The sequence below is a fragment of the Myotis lucifugus genome, unplaced genomic scaffold (genome assembly GCF_000147115.1).
Source record: "Myotis lucifugus unplaced genomic scaffold, Myoluc2.0 scaffold_47, whole genome shotgun sequence".
In the NCBI taxonomy this organism is placed as follows: Eukaryota; Metazoa; Chordata; class Mammalia; order Chiroptera; family Vespertilionidae; genus Myotis; species Myotis lucifugus.
In genome coordinates, this window is record NW_005871095.1 from 7,490,682 (window position 1) to 7,507,296 (window position 16,615).

A 16,615-nucleotide genomic window follows, 5' to 3' on the forward strand; every position below is an offset into this window, starting at 1 on the left:
CTTTTTTTTTTACTGTAGCATAGTATTCCATTGTGTATATGTACCACCGTTTTTAATCCACTCATCTGCTGATGGGCACTTAGGCTGTTTCCAAATCTTAGCTATGGTAAATTGTGCTGCTTCAAACATAGAGGTGCATATATCCTTTCTGATTGGTGTTTCTAGTTTCTTGGGATATATTCCTAGAAGTGGAATCACTGGGTCAAATGGGAATTCCATTTTTAGTTTACTATTCTCCACAGTGGCTGCACCAGTCTGCCTTCCCACCAGCAGTGCACAAAGGTTCCTTTTTCTCCACATCCTCGCCTGCACTTGTCATTTGTTGATGATAGCCATTCTAACAGGTGTGAGATGGTACCACATTGTCGTTTTGATTTGCATCTCTCAGATGATTAGTGACTTTGAGCATGTTTTCATATGTCTCTTGGCCTTCCTATGTCCTCTTTCGAAAAGTACCTATTTAGGTCCGTTGCCCATTTTTTGATTGGGTTGTTTATCTTCCTTTTGTTAAGTTGTATGAGTTCCCTATAAATGTTGGAGATTAAACTCTTCCATCGGTGATAACATTGGCAAATATGTTCTCCCATGCAGTGAGCGTTCTTGTTGTTTTGTTGATGGTTTCTTTTGCTGTGCAGAAGCTTTTCATTTTGATGTAGTCCCATTTGTTTATTTTCTCTTTAGTTTCCATTGCCCTAGGAGCTGTATTGGTGAAAATACTGCTTCGGCATATGTCTGAGATTTTGCTGCCTGTGGATTCCTCTAATATTTTTATGGTTTCCCGTCTTAGTTTAAGTCCTTTATCCATTTTGAGTTTATTTTTGTGTATGGTGTAAGTTGGTGTATTTTGCCTTTTTTAAGGTTGTTAATTTGTTTGTGGTTTCTTTGATGACTTATCCTATCCCTGTTTACATTAGGAGAGCATTGGGTAATATGTGCACCTTTCTGGGTTAATGCAATGAGACGACACCAAACTCAGGCCTTCTGCTTGGCATTGCTCAAGGGCTCCTGGGACCAGGACTCTGGTCCCTTCCTTCAGATGCTCTGACCCCTGTACAGTGGGGTCAAGGCTCTAGTACCTGGAAAAAGGTGAATAATTTGGCTGGGTTTACTGAAAGATTATGGCAGCAGAACTGGAGTTAATTTGAGGAGCAGCATTTTATTTTTTGAGCAGCATTTTTGACATTAACTTTTCTTTAGACTTGTGGAGCCGCTCAGGTGAGCAGAAGAAAAATTGGGGTGGTTGTTAGTTTAATAAGGTTCACCGGAAAAGACCTCCCCAATCCCTAAAGAAGGTGAAGGTGGTAGCATGTGAGTACTTGGGATAGTGTGAGTACCTGGGACAAACGGAGCAGAAGCGTCTGGTATGTCTGGACAGCAAGAGGCCAGTGATCCTGAAGTGAGCATGGTCCCAGAAGTGCCCCATCAAGCACCCCTCTGACAGAGCTGTTAGAGACCTTTTTTTCTGGAAGAACTTTCATTTTCTACATCCTTTGCTTATATGAGTGTTTGAGGTTTATTTTCAAATTTTATCTATGTTCTATTCAGATTTGCAGTTCTGCAAATTTTGTTGGGTAGTCTAGAGCATTGATGATAATTGGATCCATAGTTATTTATCAGTTACTATCTCTAGAGAGCCTTATACTCAGTAGGAATTTAGATTCTAATGAGAAATTGAGATCTGAATGCATCCACTTTTGTTACTGTTGCCCTTGATTTCACCCCTAAAGTATGTGTACATAGGCTCAGCCCTTTTAGCATAAATTTTCTGCATTTTAACTCTGATTAAGTATAATTGCATTTGATTAGAATTTGGATACAAATGCATATATCAAAATTTTTCGTAGGTACCAACAGCCAAGGTTTCGGAGCTAAACCCCAATGCAAAAGTATGGGGGACACCTGTGTTACATTTGGAGGCAGGTAGTGCATCAGACAGTGGTGTGAGTGCAGCCTGGGAGGACACCTCCTGCCAGCGTCCCAACTACAGCCAGGAGGGTGAGTGGTGAGCTCAATGCCATGAGGAGCATCTTTGCTCTCCAGGCGTGGTCTTTGTTTCCTTTTAAATTGTCTTTAAGAAATTGTTAATTAAAATTTGTGTCCTGGTTTGTGATACTATTTAAGAGCCATGCCATCTTTCACCATCAACTTAAAAAAATCGAACTAACTATATACATAAGCTTTTGTTTTGTTTTAAGAGAAAGTTACTCTTCTAACCCTATCTTTTGGGATAAAATTCCTAAATACAGAATTGGATGCCAATGGTGATGGTGACAAAAGTCATGAAAATGCAGCACTGTCAGAGTTACAGGAGTTGGACCAAACAGCCATGAATACTTTGGCTCTGGATCACTCTGAATATGAGTCTCTGCCTGAAAACAGCGAAACAGGTAAAGCTGCTTTCTGAATTCATTTTCATATAGAGTACAGGCTTTTTATGTTGCTTTTTGAAATTTAGCTTTTTAAATCTTCCCCTGCACAGTGTGCCTGATAGTGCTTCTTTTGAATCTATTTTAAATTCACTCCTGTGTGGACAGAGATGAGGCTTTCTGGTCTGGGAAGGCATCATAGAAAGAGTGTGACATTAACTTGACTGAGCACTTCCTGCAAAGCAAGTCCCATTGGACTGAGAGAAGCAGAAGATCTACCATGGGGCAGAGTGTGAGAGCACAGATAGGGAACATTAGTGTGAAATTGAGAGTCAAGCCCAAAAGAAGTTGGGTCTTTTTAAAGAGGTATTTAAAGCTATTTTCAAAAGAAGAAAAGAACAAGGAAAAGAGAGCAGTTCTTCTTGGGGGGCCTGGATATGGGTAGATATAGAAGTGCCTACAGGTTATGGGACATCAAAACTCACCTCCAAGTTTGTTTCTGACATAATTTATAACCCCCAGAGACCTAAGAGGTAGGCTGTACTTTCATTGACAGTTGAAAGGGGCACCTCAAGAAGAAGGAATGACTATCCTAAGTTAGCTAGCAGAGCTGATGGAGGTGAAGTGTGCTCAGTCTCTCTGTCTAGAGATACACTTGAGTTACATGAATGAGAAAGCACACCCTCCCTTTCTGTGTTATGTTCTCACTACCAAATGTTACATACAAGAGGTACACACACAGCACCATGTACGGTAAGTGTTTGGCATCATATATTTGGTTATTTTTTCCCTTAAAGCAGTGGTTCTCAACCTTCTGGCCCTTTAAATACAGTTCCTCATGTTGTGACCCAACCATAAAATTACTTTCGTTGCTACTGTTATGAATCGTAATGTAAATATCTGATATGCAGGATGGTCTTAGGCGACCCCTGTGAAAGGGTCATTCGACCGTCAAAGGGGTCTCGACCCACAGGTTGAGAACCGCTGCCTTAAAGGGCCACACCTTTGAAGACCTTGTCTGCACTGTTGCTAATTTGGCTAGCACTTGTTGAATGTCTCCACTGACCTCTGTAATCTCCCATGACCCGCCTTTCGCCTTCATTTCATTACTTCCTTCATAGTTGCTTACTTAGCAAATGCTTCAAACTTGTTTAAATATAATTTACCTATTATGTGCCTATTCCTGAGCGGATAGATACATGTGGCTGAACAAAACTACATAGAAGTATAGTTTTGCTTTAAGTTCATGATCACAAACTTACGGTGGACCCTTAGCATGGCCCACAGTGGCCCAGGGAAGTCATTCTTCTGGACAGCTGTTTCACAACTTCTGTTCTGTCTTCAGACCCAGCACTCTCCTCTTCTTCATTATTTTTGGATGTAGAGCCTCTTGAAGCATAATTGATATACAATAAATATCACCTATTTTAAGTATATCCCAGCTTTTCTATGTTTTATTTTTCCTAGTTTATAGCACAGTATTCATTGCATTATAAAATTGATTTTCTGACTTCATTCCTCATTGATACCTCTCCCAAATGTGATACGATGGTGTACCTATAAAACCATCACCACAATCAAGATCACTACTTCTTTTAGTTGGCTTACAAATTTTGAGGTTCATTCATGTTGTAACATTCACAGGTTGTTCCTTTTTGTTGCTGAATAGTATTCCAGTATGTTTTTCCATTCATCTATTGATGAATATTTGGTTTGTTTCCAAATAAAACTGCCATGAACATTTATAAGCAAGACTTTGTATGGACACCTGTCTGTTTCTCTTGGATAAATTCATAGATACGGAATAGACAACAATCTTGTAGGCATATGTTAATCTGCTTAAGAAATGGTGGAGTTGTGTCACATAGTGGCTCCCTTTGTGTCCCCATCAGCAGTGGATCAGAGATCTAGCTGCCCCATACCCTCACCAACACCAATAATGGTCAGTCTTTTTAATTTTAGCCATTCTAAAAAGTAGGTAATGGAATCTTACTGTGTTTTTAATTTGTTTTTCCCTAATGACCAGTGGTGTCAAGCATCTTTTCATATGCATGTATTTTTTAGTGAAGGGGGTCTGTTCAAGTCTTTTGTCCATTCTTAGTGGCTGTGTTAGTAATATGTTTTGAGAGTTCCTTATATGTTTTGGACACAAGTCCTTATCAGATACGTGATTTGCAAATATATTCTCCCAATCTGTGTCTTTTTGTTCTCTTGATAGTTTCAATAGAAATTTGCAATTTTTTATATAGTCCAATTTATCATTTTTAAAAAATACAGTCCAGTGTATAATTTGTTTTTTCTTTTATGGATCTTGCTTTTGGTGTTGCACCTAAGAAATCTTATTTGTATGGTTTTAATTTTTTTCATTTTTTAGGCCTGTGTACACATTTCAAGTTAATTTTTGAATATGTTGTGAAGTGTGGAGCAAAGTTCTTTTTTCCCTCACATGTAGAAATTTGCTGGAAAGACTCTTCTTTCTCCATTGCACTGCCTTTGTGCCATTGTCAGAACCATCTGTTTATACATTTGTGGGTTTATCTCTGTCTCTCCATTTTATTAAAGTAGAAAATACTAAAAGTGTACAATTTTATAAGGTTTGATATCAGTCTAGAGCTGTGGAAACCATTGCCATATTTTCTTTTTATTGAATTTATTGGGGTGACATGGGTTTGCAAAACCATGGAGGTTTAAAGTGTACAACTCAATAAAACATCATCTGCTCACCGTATTGTGCACGCATCACCCCAAGCAAAGTCTCTTTCAGTCCTCATTTTCCCCTTTCTTTGCTACCACCATACTGTTTTCTGTTTCTGTGCATTATGCATATATGTTTTTGGTTAATTTCTTCACCTTCTTTCATCTAGTTCCCCAACCTCCCTTTCCTCTGACAGCTGTCAGTCTATTCTTTGTATCCATGCCTCTGTTTCTATTTTGTTCATCAGTTTATTTCATTAGATTCCACATGTAAGTGAGATCATATGATATTTGTTTTTCTCTGACTGGCTTATTTTACTTAGCATAATAATCTCCAGGTCCATCCATGCTGTTGCAAAAGGTAAGATTTCCTTTTTTTTTTTTTACTGCCAAGTCGTATTCCATTGTGTAAATGTACCATAGCTTTTTTTATTCACTCAGCTACTGATGGGCACTTGGGCTGTTTCCAGATCTTGGCTATTGTAAATAATGCTGCTATGAATATAGTAATGCATCTATTCTTTCAAATTAATGTTTCAGGTTTGTTAGGATATATTCCCAAAAGTAGGATCGCTGGGTCAAAAGGCAGTTTCCATTTTGAATTTTTTGAGGAAAGTCCATACTTTTCCACAGTGGCTGCACCAGTCTACATTCCCACCAAATGTGCAGAAGGTTCCCTTTTCTCACCAGCACTTGTTGTTTGTTGATTTATTGATGATAGCCATTCTGACAGGTGTGAGGTGATATCTCATTGTGCTTTTAATTTGTATCTCTCTGCTGATTAGTGATGTTGAGCATTTTTTTCATATGTCTGTTGGCCATCTGTATGTACTCTTTGGAGAAGTATTTATTCAGGTTCTTTGCCCATTTTTTAATTGGGTCGTTTGTCTTTCTTGTGTTGTTGTATAAGTTCCTTATATATTTTGGAAATTAACCCCTTACCACATGTCTCATTATCAAATACTAGAGGCCCAGTGCACGGAATTGTGCACCAGTGGGGTCCCTTGGCCTGGCCTGTGCCCTCTCACAATCTGGGACCCCTCGGGGGATATCGGAGAGCTGGTTTTGGCCCGATCCCCGCAGGCCAGGCTGAGGGACCCCACCGGTGCACAAATCTGTGCATGGGGCCTCTATTATGCATATAAGATCTTTAATCTCTTCCCGGCCTCCCCCCTCCCTGCTTCCCTCTGAGATTCATCAGTCTGTTCCATGTTTCCATGCCTATGTGTTGAGCATCTGCCCCTTGGTGGTCAGTGCGCGCCATAGTTACCGGTCCAACGGTCGCTTAGGCTTTCATATGTATAGATGTTCTCCCATTCAGTGGGGATCTGTTAGTCTGTTTTGACAGCATTGCCACACTATTTTGATTACTGTAATTCTTAAAAACAGGTAATGTTAGCCTTCTCATTTTGTTCTTTTTCACTTATTTTGGATTTTCTAATTTCCATTTTCATTCAAATTAGAATAAGATGGTTATTAGCTATAAAATGCTGAGGTTTTTTAATTGAAATTGCATTGAATCTATAGATCAATTGGAGAAAATTGATATCTTAAGCCAGTATTCATGAACAAGATATGTGTTTCCACGTGTTTAGGTCTTTGATTTTTCTTGGCTTTTGTGGAGGTTTTTTTTTTGTGTGTGTTTTTTTCAGTGTACTGATATTTCACATCTTTTGTTCAACTTATCCTTAAGTTTTTTGTATTTTTTGGTGCTAGTCTATTGTAAGTGATTTTTTAAAAACTTTAATTTGTTTATTAAACAAATTAAGCAGTTGTTAAGCAATTGTTTATCAGTAGATAGAAATATAATTAATTTTTATAAATTGACATTATACCCTGTAAACTTGCTATTAAGATCAGTTACTAGTTTTAGGAACTTTTCTGTAGATTCCATTGGATTTTCTACATAGATGTGAACTTATCTGTGAATAAATTCAGTTTTATTTCCTAGCCAGTCTGGTACCCTTTATTTCTTTATCTTGCCTGATTGTACTAGATAGAGCTTCCATTGCAAAGGTGAACATATGTAGCTAGTGCAGACATCTGATTGAACTTAGAGGGGAAAACAGTCTTTGTATTGAGTATAATGTTAGTTATTTTTACCTATATGACCTTTATTGGGTTATGTTTTCCTGGGAGTTTTTATGAAGAATGGTTCTTGAACTATGTCTTGCTTTTCCTCCATCTGTGGCAATGGTCATATATTTTTTTTCTATTTTAGTGTTTTAAAGGTGAATTATATTATTGATTTTTCAAACATTTAACCACACTTACATTCCTGGGATAAGCCTCACCTAGGTCATGATGTAATATACTTGATATATTGTTGGATTAGATTGGTCAAAATTTTGCTTAGAATTTGTACATCTGTGTCCATGAGTAATATTGATCTGTATTTTTCTTTTTGATGTATTCCTTCCTGTTCAATTTTGGATGATTTCTTCCTTAAATTAAGAAATGAAGCCATCCAGGCCTACAATTTTGTTGTGGGAAAGTTTTTACTTACATGTTTTTATCTTTTATTTTTTAATATATAGGGTTTCTCAGGTTATCTATTTCTTCTTGAGGGAGCTTTTGTTATTTACGTCTTCCAAAGATTTGGACCAGTTCATTAATTGTCAAAGTTATTGGATAGAGTTGCTTATATTATTCTATTTATATCCTTTTAATCTATAGAATCTGTCACATCACTCATTTCTGTTGGTAATTTGTGCCTTCCCCCCACCCCCCAATCAAATTTGGTAGAGGTTTGTCCATTTTATTGATCTCAAAAAATAGTATTTGGTTTCATTGATTTTCCTCAATATTTTTTTTCTTTTTTCATTGCTTTAAATCTAATCTTCATAATATACTTTCTTCTGGTTACTTGGCCTTAATTTGTTCTTTTTCTAGTGTCTTTTAAGACAGAAGCTGAACTCATTGATATGGGGCCATGTCCTTTTTTTTTAATGTAGTCATTTACTTCTATAAATTTCCTCCTAAGTACTGCTTTAGCACAGTCTCACAAATTGTGGTGTCTTTCTTTTAAATTTCAGTTTCCAATTTTTTCTAATTTCCTTCCTACATTTTTTTTTTAATCCAAACATAATTTAGAAGTATTTAACTTAGTTTCTAAATATTTGGGGATTTTCCAGGGAACTTTCTTTTATTGACTTCTAATTTAATCTCTGTGGTCAAAGGACATACTTTGTATGACATGAATCTCTTTGGCCCAAAATATGGGTAGTCTTAGTAAATGTTCCCTTTGCACTAAAGAAGAATGTGTATTTCGCTATTGGTATGGGGGTGTTCTATAAATATCAGTCAGGTCTTGTTCAAGTGTACTATATTTCTGGTTTCTGCCTACTTGTTCTGTCAGTTATTAAGAGAGTTATTCTATCAGTATTGGATTTGTCTGTTTTTCCTTTTAGCTCTACCAGTTTTTGCTTCATGTATTTTGTAGCTCTGTATTAGGATTGCTATGACTACTCTTGATGAATTGACTCCTTTGTCATTGTGAAACGACTTTCTTTATCCCTGGTAATTAATTGTCTTTGCTCTGAATTTACTCTAATAATATAGTCCTTCAGCTTTATTTTGACTGGTGCTAGCATGGTATATCTTTTTCCATTCTTTGACTTTTAACCTATTTGGGTATTTATATTTACTAAAGTACATTTCTTATAGATAACATAACAGTTGAGTTTTGTTTGTTTTTACAAAAAGTCAAGTCTTAATGATTTCTGCTTTAAATTCAAATGTTTAGAACATTAACATTTTCTGTGGTATTTGTTATGGTTAGCTTTGGGTCTCTCACCTTGCCATTTGTTTAAGAATAGTTTTAGACTTACAGAAAAATTAAGAAGATTGAGTACGGAGAGCTCTCAGTTCCTTCTATTTTTTTAAATCCTCACCTGTGTACATGTGTTTATTGATTTATTCTTTTGAGAGAGAGAGAGACAGACAGACAGACAGACAGACATGGATTGGTTGCCTCTCTGGGAATCGAACTTGCAACCCAGGTATATGCCCTGATTGGGAATCAAACCCTGGAGACCTTTTGATTTACTGGACAACACTCCAGCCAACTAAGCCACACCTGTGGGACAGTACCTTCTATTCTTAACAATCTTACATTATTAGTATGATATATCTGCCACAAATTCTAATCCAGTATTGGTACGTTTTACCTATTCCAGGATACCAAATTACATTTAGTTGTCATGTCTTCTTAGGCTCCTCTAGGCTGTAACAATTTCTTAGACTTTGCTTGCCTTTGATGACCTTGATAGTCTTAAGAAGAACTGGTAAATTATTTTGTGTTTTTTTTTAAAATATATATACTTTTTTTTTTTTTATTGATTTCAGAGAGGAAGGGAGAGGGAGAGAAAGATCAATGATGAGAATCACTGATTAGCCCTAGCTGGTTTGGCTCAGTGGATAGAGCGTCGGCCTGTGGACTGAAGGGTCCCGGGTTTGATTCTGGTCAAGGGCACATGCCTGGGTTGTGGGCTCGATCCCCACTAGGGGGCGTGCAAGAGGCAGCCGATCAATGATACTCTCTCATCATTGATGTTTCTCTCTCTCTCTCTCTCTCTCTCTCCTTCCCTCCCTCCCTCCCTCCCTCCCCCTTCCTCTCTGAAATCAATAAAATATATACATTAAAAAAAAAGAAAAAAGAATCACTGATTAGATGCCTCCTGCACGTCTCCTACTGGGGATCGAGCCCGCAACCCAGGCATTTGCCCTTTACTGGCATTTAACCTGGGACCCTTCAGTCTGTGGGCTGACGCTTTATCCACTGATCCATACCAGCTAGAGCTGAATTATTTTGTATGATGCTCTTCTATTCCTGGTGGAATTTGTTTGATTTTTTTTTTTCATGATCATACCAGAGTTATGGGTTTGGAAGATAAAAAGACCACAGAGATTAAGTGCCATTTTTATCCCATCATGTTCAGAATACTTAGTATCAGCATGATTTATCACTGTGATATTGACCATGACCACCTGCCTGAAGTAGGCTTATTAGTTTTCTCAATCTTAAAGTTTTCTCTTAAGGATCTGTTTATTTAGTGTTTTCAGTAGCATCCCTGTGACTCCACAATTTCTCACTTGTGACTTTGACTATCTCAAACTTTAAAGGTGCATTTATAAGGCTCTCGTGTAGGAATCGTGTGGTCTTTACAGCCTGTATGTTTATTATCCTCATCCTTGATTTTTTTGGCCTGTATTTATTTTTTCCTTATTTTGATTCTTTCTTTATATTTTATTATTGCTTTATTATCTGTGTGCTTGTAGGCTGTCTGACAATTTTTTTTAGAATTGAGACAAAGCATAAACTTGTACATATCATCATAATAAGAGGCTAATATGCAAGTAGTCGTTATGCCGTAACACCATGATGCATTAACACATTAAGCGCCCTGTCAGTCACCTGTGACTGACACTATACTTTCCGTCTGGAAGACAAAACAGGCTGGGTGCTTAAGGACTGATCAGCAGGGACCTGAGGCTGCGTGGTGCCAGGCCAGGGCCAGGGGACCTGAGGCTGTGCCCCCTGCTCCAGCGCCGGGGGACCTGAGGCTGCGTCCCCCCTGAGGTTGGCGCCGGGACGTGAGGCTGCGCTCAGCGGAGCTTGATGTGGGTGGGCCCAGCCAGGTCTTGGTGTCACCCAGTGGGGGTGGGGCTGGCCAGACACTTCTATTATAGAGAAAGGGCAAATAGCAGTATTAAAATATTTCCTCTAATTAATTCCCTTTTAATGTGCACGAATTTCATGCACCAGGCCACTAGTTATGTGATAAAAACCATCTGCTAAACTTTGGTAATAAATCTGATACTCAGATTATTTTTTGAAACTGTGTTTTTCTTTGGGGTGAGGGTTTGTGTTTTTTTTCTTTTTTGCTTCTGCTTTCCTTTTTTAATGGGTAGAACAGCATTTTTCTTATATTCTCTATACACTAAATGACTTAATATGTATATTGAAAACATTAGAATTGCTGTACTGTATCATCTGCTTGGTAAATTTTAAGCCATTTTTCCTGAGTTGATTATTTTGTATAGGAGGAAATGAGTCTCAATCAGAAAGCCAGGAAGACCCCCGAGAAGTACTTAAAAAAACATTGGAATTCTGCTTATCCAGGTAAGGACGGTAGTAGTGTTTCTAGTACCTAATACTTGTGGTATTGTGTACTGGCTATTATATACAGACTAGAGGCCCGGTGCACAAAATTCATGCACGGGTAGGGTCCCTAGAGGCTGCCGGCCAGGGCCCTCCTTCATTCTGTGCCACCCCCTGGTGGTCAGCACACGTCATAGCAAGCGATCGAACTCCCAGTCGGTCGAACTCCCGAGGGGACACTTTGCATACTAGGCTTTTATATATATAGATGTGACGCTTTACATAGAAGGAGTGTATATCTGTTACTATCTATGTCTGTATATGTCTATTAATAGGAAATCTGGAATAGTGAGTAAGTAACAACCTCCGACACGTTGAAGAACTCTAGGCCAGAGCCCTCCACAGTTATCCACAAATTTATCTTGAATCGTTATCTGGGTTGCTTTTTGAAATTTTGATTCCTGGGCCCCCTCCATACCCAGACTCTGAGTTATGGGGCCTTAGGTTGTCTGTCTTAAAAAGATATTTTTCAGCACACTAAAGTTTGAGAACACATTTCCTGTACTAGTTTTTAAAATATGCCAAATGTTGCAATAGGAGATTGTTTTACTCATGCAGCATTCATTTTTTTAGGTGTGTCCGCCCCCCGCCCCCCAAATATTTTTTCTATTGAAAAGTAGAGGCACTCTTTAATAATAAAATTTCTTCTATTTCTGACAGAAAAAGAAAAGTAGAGTAGAACATTTAAAGTTCAAATGGAAGAACGGGACAAATAAGAAGATGTAATTGAGTTAAATGTAATCTTTTGAGTGAGAAGATAACCGTTTGGCACGTGTAAAATTTTATCAGTATTAGTGATTTTTCAGTTTTTTCTCTGGGCCTGCCTTAATACTTGAGAATGTTCATCATAGGCCAAAATACCAGGAAGTAGCTCATATTCACCCAGACTGGTTATCTGTGACTTAGCTTGTGATCCTGTAAGTCATGTTATGATCAGGTTTTCTTCTTTTTAATCCTGGTTGCTAGAAAGTGCTGGGAAGTGTTTCAGACTGAACAGCAAGCACTTTGGTCACCAACCTTTCCTGGTCTTTTCTTATTTTTCTTATTTTCTTGTTCTTTCAATTGTATTTCCTTTAAAAAATTGTGTTTGTGTTTTTAATAAGCTACTTAAATACTCTTTAGAACAGATAGCTATAAAATATATTTTGTAAAGATTTACTCGCTCATTAGTTTTGGTTGTATAAAATGCAGTATACTTTTACTTTTACTCTCTCTGCTCCCCAAATGTCTTTGAAAAAAATTGACCTACGGCAAATAACAGGTGGGGTTGGGTCTAAACTAACTCTGAAGTGACGTCACGCCACACTCATATCCTTGCAAGGCTTCCTCTTAAAGAAGTGTTAATTAAGAGAGATTGTCTTCTTTCTGCAGGGAGAATCTTGCTAGTGACATGTACCTTATATCGCAGATGGATAGTGATCAGTATGTGCCAATCACCACAGTGGCTAATCTGGACCACATCAAGAAGCTCAGCACTGACCTGGACTTGATTGTCGAAGTGCTGAGATGTAAGTGAATGACAGTCTAGGATGCATTGTACCTGGTGTTGACATTTTTTTTTTACCAGTGTGACTGCTAGATCCATAGCCATTCAATGCTAAGGTCCTTCATGGCAATTGGAGTCTTCCCTGAAATATGGACGTTTCTGACCAGTCCCCATTGTGGTGAAGTGCTCACAGCACTGGGCGTTGATGGGCTTCATAATTGATCATAGATCTAGGGAGTGGAAAAGGCCCGTGGAGAAATGAAAAGAAGCTGTGACATGAAGGAAAAGTAAAATAAATGGTGCTATTTTAGTGTAAAGTAAAATACATTTTAATTAGCATTCTAGTCACTAAAGTAGTTCCTTTCAAATTTCACCTTCCTACTGAAGTTTGGTGGAATTGTGTTTTTCCTTATAGGATTTTGTGAATGAGGTTGTTTTTTAGATATTTGGCAACATCAAAGGAAGGTGTAAATGGGTACATCAGAGGCCCACAGTGATTCAGGAAATGTGAATAAAAATAGTTACCTGCCATGTGCGTCTGAAGGGTCGTGGGTTTGATTCCTGGTCAAGATCACACCTCTGTTAGAGGTTCCATGGCACCGGCCAGTGCGGGAGGCAACCAATCGATGTGTGTGTCTTGTGTTGATGTTTCTTTCTCTCTCTTTTTTCCTCACCCCCCTCTCCCCACCCCGCTCCCTCCCTTCCATCCTCTCTAGAAATCAATGAAAAAAATAATCTCGGGTGAGGATAAAATAAAAAAGTATAGTTTGCTGGTGCCCTGGTTTGTTTTGCAGATTGAGTTTTCTGCAACCTAACCATTGTATTTATTTTTTTGAAACCACTTTATTGAGGTATAATTGACATATAGTGAACTGTGCATATTTAAAATGTGCAGTTGAATCAGTTTGGACATACATATGCATCAGTGAAATCTTCACCGTGATCAAGATTACAAACATGTCCACCACTGCCCAAAGTGTCCTGGTGCCCTTTGTAATATTTCTATCTATCCCCTCCTACCCAGAATGGCTTCAGTGGGAATTAGTTTTATATTAAGTGTATGATATGTCTGATTTTTTTTAAATGGCATTATTTTTAATTATAAAAATTCAGTTTATAATATTGTTTACAAGTACTGGGTGAATCATTTCTATAATCTCCCTCCTCAGGACTGCTCTACTGAGTAGCTCTGATGGGCGTCCACAAAGAACACAGTACAATGTGCTCCCCCACCCCACCCAAATATTTCTAAATGATAATGGGTCATCACTGTGCCCGAATTAAAGCCCCATTTCTCTGAGTTACTGCCATGACTATCCATCTGACTCTTACGCAAAAGTGTTTACATATTCTCCCTGGTTTAGTTGTACTGTGGACAGCCAGTGAAGATTTTTTTTTCTTGTGTCCATTTAGTAGTAGACAAAGAAGAACATTTTATCTTACAAACATAGTTGGATTTTCTATTCACAAATGAAGGTTTTCTTCTATTTTCTGTTCCTAGGCAAATGTCATAAGGTCATTAAATTATTGAAACAAATAATGAAGAAACTGGCAAAAACATAATTCATGAAGTTTGAATTCTGAAAACTAGTGTTGTGTTTTCCAGTATTGCTTTTGTTTTGGAATGTTCACTTAGAACAGGAACCTATTTTACATATTAGTTGAGATTGGTTCCACCTGACCCACTTGTAAAGGCCAGCAGCTTTCTTTTTTTCTTTTTTAAAATATATTTTTGTATTGATTTCAGAGAGGAAGGGAGAGGGAAAGAGAGAGAAACATCAATGATGAGAGAGAATCATTGATTGGCTGCCTCCTGCACGCCCCACACTGGATCGAGCTCGCAACCCAGGCATGTGCCCTGACCGGGAATCGAAACATGATGTCATGGTTCATAGGTCAATGCTCAACCACTGAGCCAAGCCAGCCAGGCATCAGCAACTTTCTTAATCTTTACTTCTTATGAATTCAAAATGAAAAGTCATAATAAGACAGAAAATTATTTTATTTGGGGGGACTTGTAGAAAGGAAAAGCCATTAACCCTGAATTGTAATTGTTAGTTATTCGAGCTGTTTAGAACCTTTGTTTCATAGTGTTAACATTGATTATAGCTCTTATAGGACTTTTAAATCATGTTCTATAGTTCTGAGAAATGTAATATGCAAGAGTAGTTTAAAACCTTTCACTAATTTACAGTGTATACAGGTTTTTTTTCAATGTGTTTAGTTCCATAGTGTAACATCTTATTGGAGTATCTATATTATATCATAATGGAATGTAAATGACTGGTGTGTTTTAATATTTTGTTTTACCATGCATTTTTCTTCTCTTTATAGCTTTACCTTTAGTCCAAGTGGATGAGAAGGGAGAAAAAGTAAGGCCAAATCAAAATCGTTGCATAGTAATATTACGTGAAATTTCTGAATCCACCCCTATAGAAGTAAGTAATTTCTCCTCACAAGGCTACTTTGAAGTTTTTTTGTGTGGTTTTTTGTTTACTTCTGTGTTTTTTGAGGAGTGTATTTTAAAGAATGCATATGTACAGTAACACTTTTCCCAGGATTTACACACTGATGATTTCAATATGATTCATATGTGCGAGTGGTTCTCAAAGTGTTTGGTCTCAGGACTTCACTACAAACTTTACATTTTAAAAAATAATTAATGGTGATTTCAGTATTGAGAAATTAAAAGAAAAAGGTTTAAATATTTATTTACTTTAAAGTAATAATAATAAACCCACAAGATAAAGAACTTCACTTTTCAAAACATATTTTCATGACAAGGATACACTGCAAAGAGTGCAGTGAGCAAGATTAGCTTGTGCTTCATTCCAGCTGTTGGGCCCACATCAGTGCAGATGTTGTCTTAGTAAAAAGGCAAAGGCATCTTTTAAAAAAGTAATAAATGTTTTTAATCCTCACCTGAGGGTATTTTCCCATTGATTTTTAGAGAGAGTGGAAGAAGGGGGTGGGGTGGGGAGAGAGGGAAAAACAACAATATGAAAGAGACACATCAATTGGTTGCCTCCCGCATGCACCCCGATTAGGACCAGGGATCAAGCCTGCAACCAGCATACATGCCCTTGCCTGGAATCTAACCTGGGACCCTTCAGTCCTCAGGCAATGCTCTATCCACTGAGCCAAACTGGCTAGGGCATAAAGGCATCTTTTTTATGTAAATGGAGTAGAGATCATAATTTGAGAAGTTCTAACTTAGGTAATAATTTTAGAAAACCACAGCATTTGATTGAGTTGTGAAAAGTAATGTTAGAGAATTGCTATAATATTTGAGACATATCCGAATGTTTAATCTGAGTTGCATGTGTGTAGTAAAACATACTGATGGTCGTGCCTTGAGAGAATGAAGAAAAGTCTTCCTATAGAGCATTAAGAATATTTTTTATTTGATTGGAGTTTTCTCATTATAGGTTACATCATTTTTTTTTTTTCCACACCTGGTAAACTTTGAATGGATGCCAGGCATTTTGGACTGTATTGTTTTATAGTCCTTCCTCTTGAATATTCTTAAGCTTTGTTTTGAGATTCAGTTGTCTGACTTGGAAGCAGTTTCGTCCTTAGGGGCAATGGTTAGGTGGGAGCAAAGCTGCCTTTCTTCTAGAGCTGATTTCTCAATGCTGACTGAGGCAGCACCCTCTGCATGCCCTGAAGAGGGCCCTGGAGGGGCTGGACTGAGCTAGGCTGTGCTCAGCTCAGCTCACCCTCCTAGCACTGCGGCCTGTTAACTCCAGGTGTGAGCTAGGTTCTCCCAAGCTCACCTGTGTTGCATGGCCTGAGGTCCATTGTCTGAAAACTGTTATTCCACGTATTTTGTCTTTTATTTTTGTTTCATGTGGGAGGCTAAATCTGGCTTATCTTGGCCAGAAGCAAAAGTCCAGCTAATTTTCA

The 16,615-nt window shown here is 37.9% G+C and overlaps 1 protein-coding gene across 9 annotated transcripts in view; it reads left to right on the forward strand.

Moving 5' to 3' along the window:
- Positions 1 to 16,615, forward strand: part of LARP4B (La ribonucleoprotein domain family member 4B) — a 63,792-nt gene that overhangs the window by 21,977 nt on the left and 25,200 nt on the right. For 8 of the 9 annotated variants that reach the window (XM_023753594.1, XM_014455557.2, XM_006088439.3 and 5 more), the window contains exons 3-7: positions 1,845 to 1,995; positions 2,247 to 2,387; positions 11,106 to 11,184; positions 12,595 to 12,731; positions 15,044 to 15,147. In XM_023753594.1, the coding sequence (XP_023609362.1) occupies positions 1,845 to 1,995; positions 2,247 to 2,387; positions 11,106 to 11,184; positions 12,595 to 12,731; positions 15,044 to 15,147 (612 nt within the window). The remainder of the gene's footprint in view (positions 1 to 1,844; positions 1,996 to 2,246; positions 2,388 to 11,105; positions 11,185 to 12,594; positions 12,732 to 15,043; positions 15,148 to 16,615) is intronic. The other variant, XM_023753592.1, reaches the window with a different exon arrangement.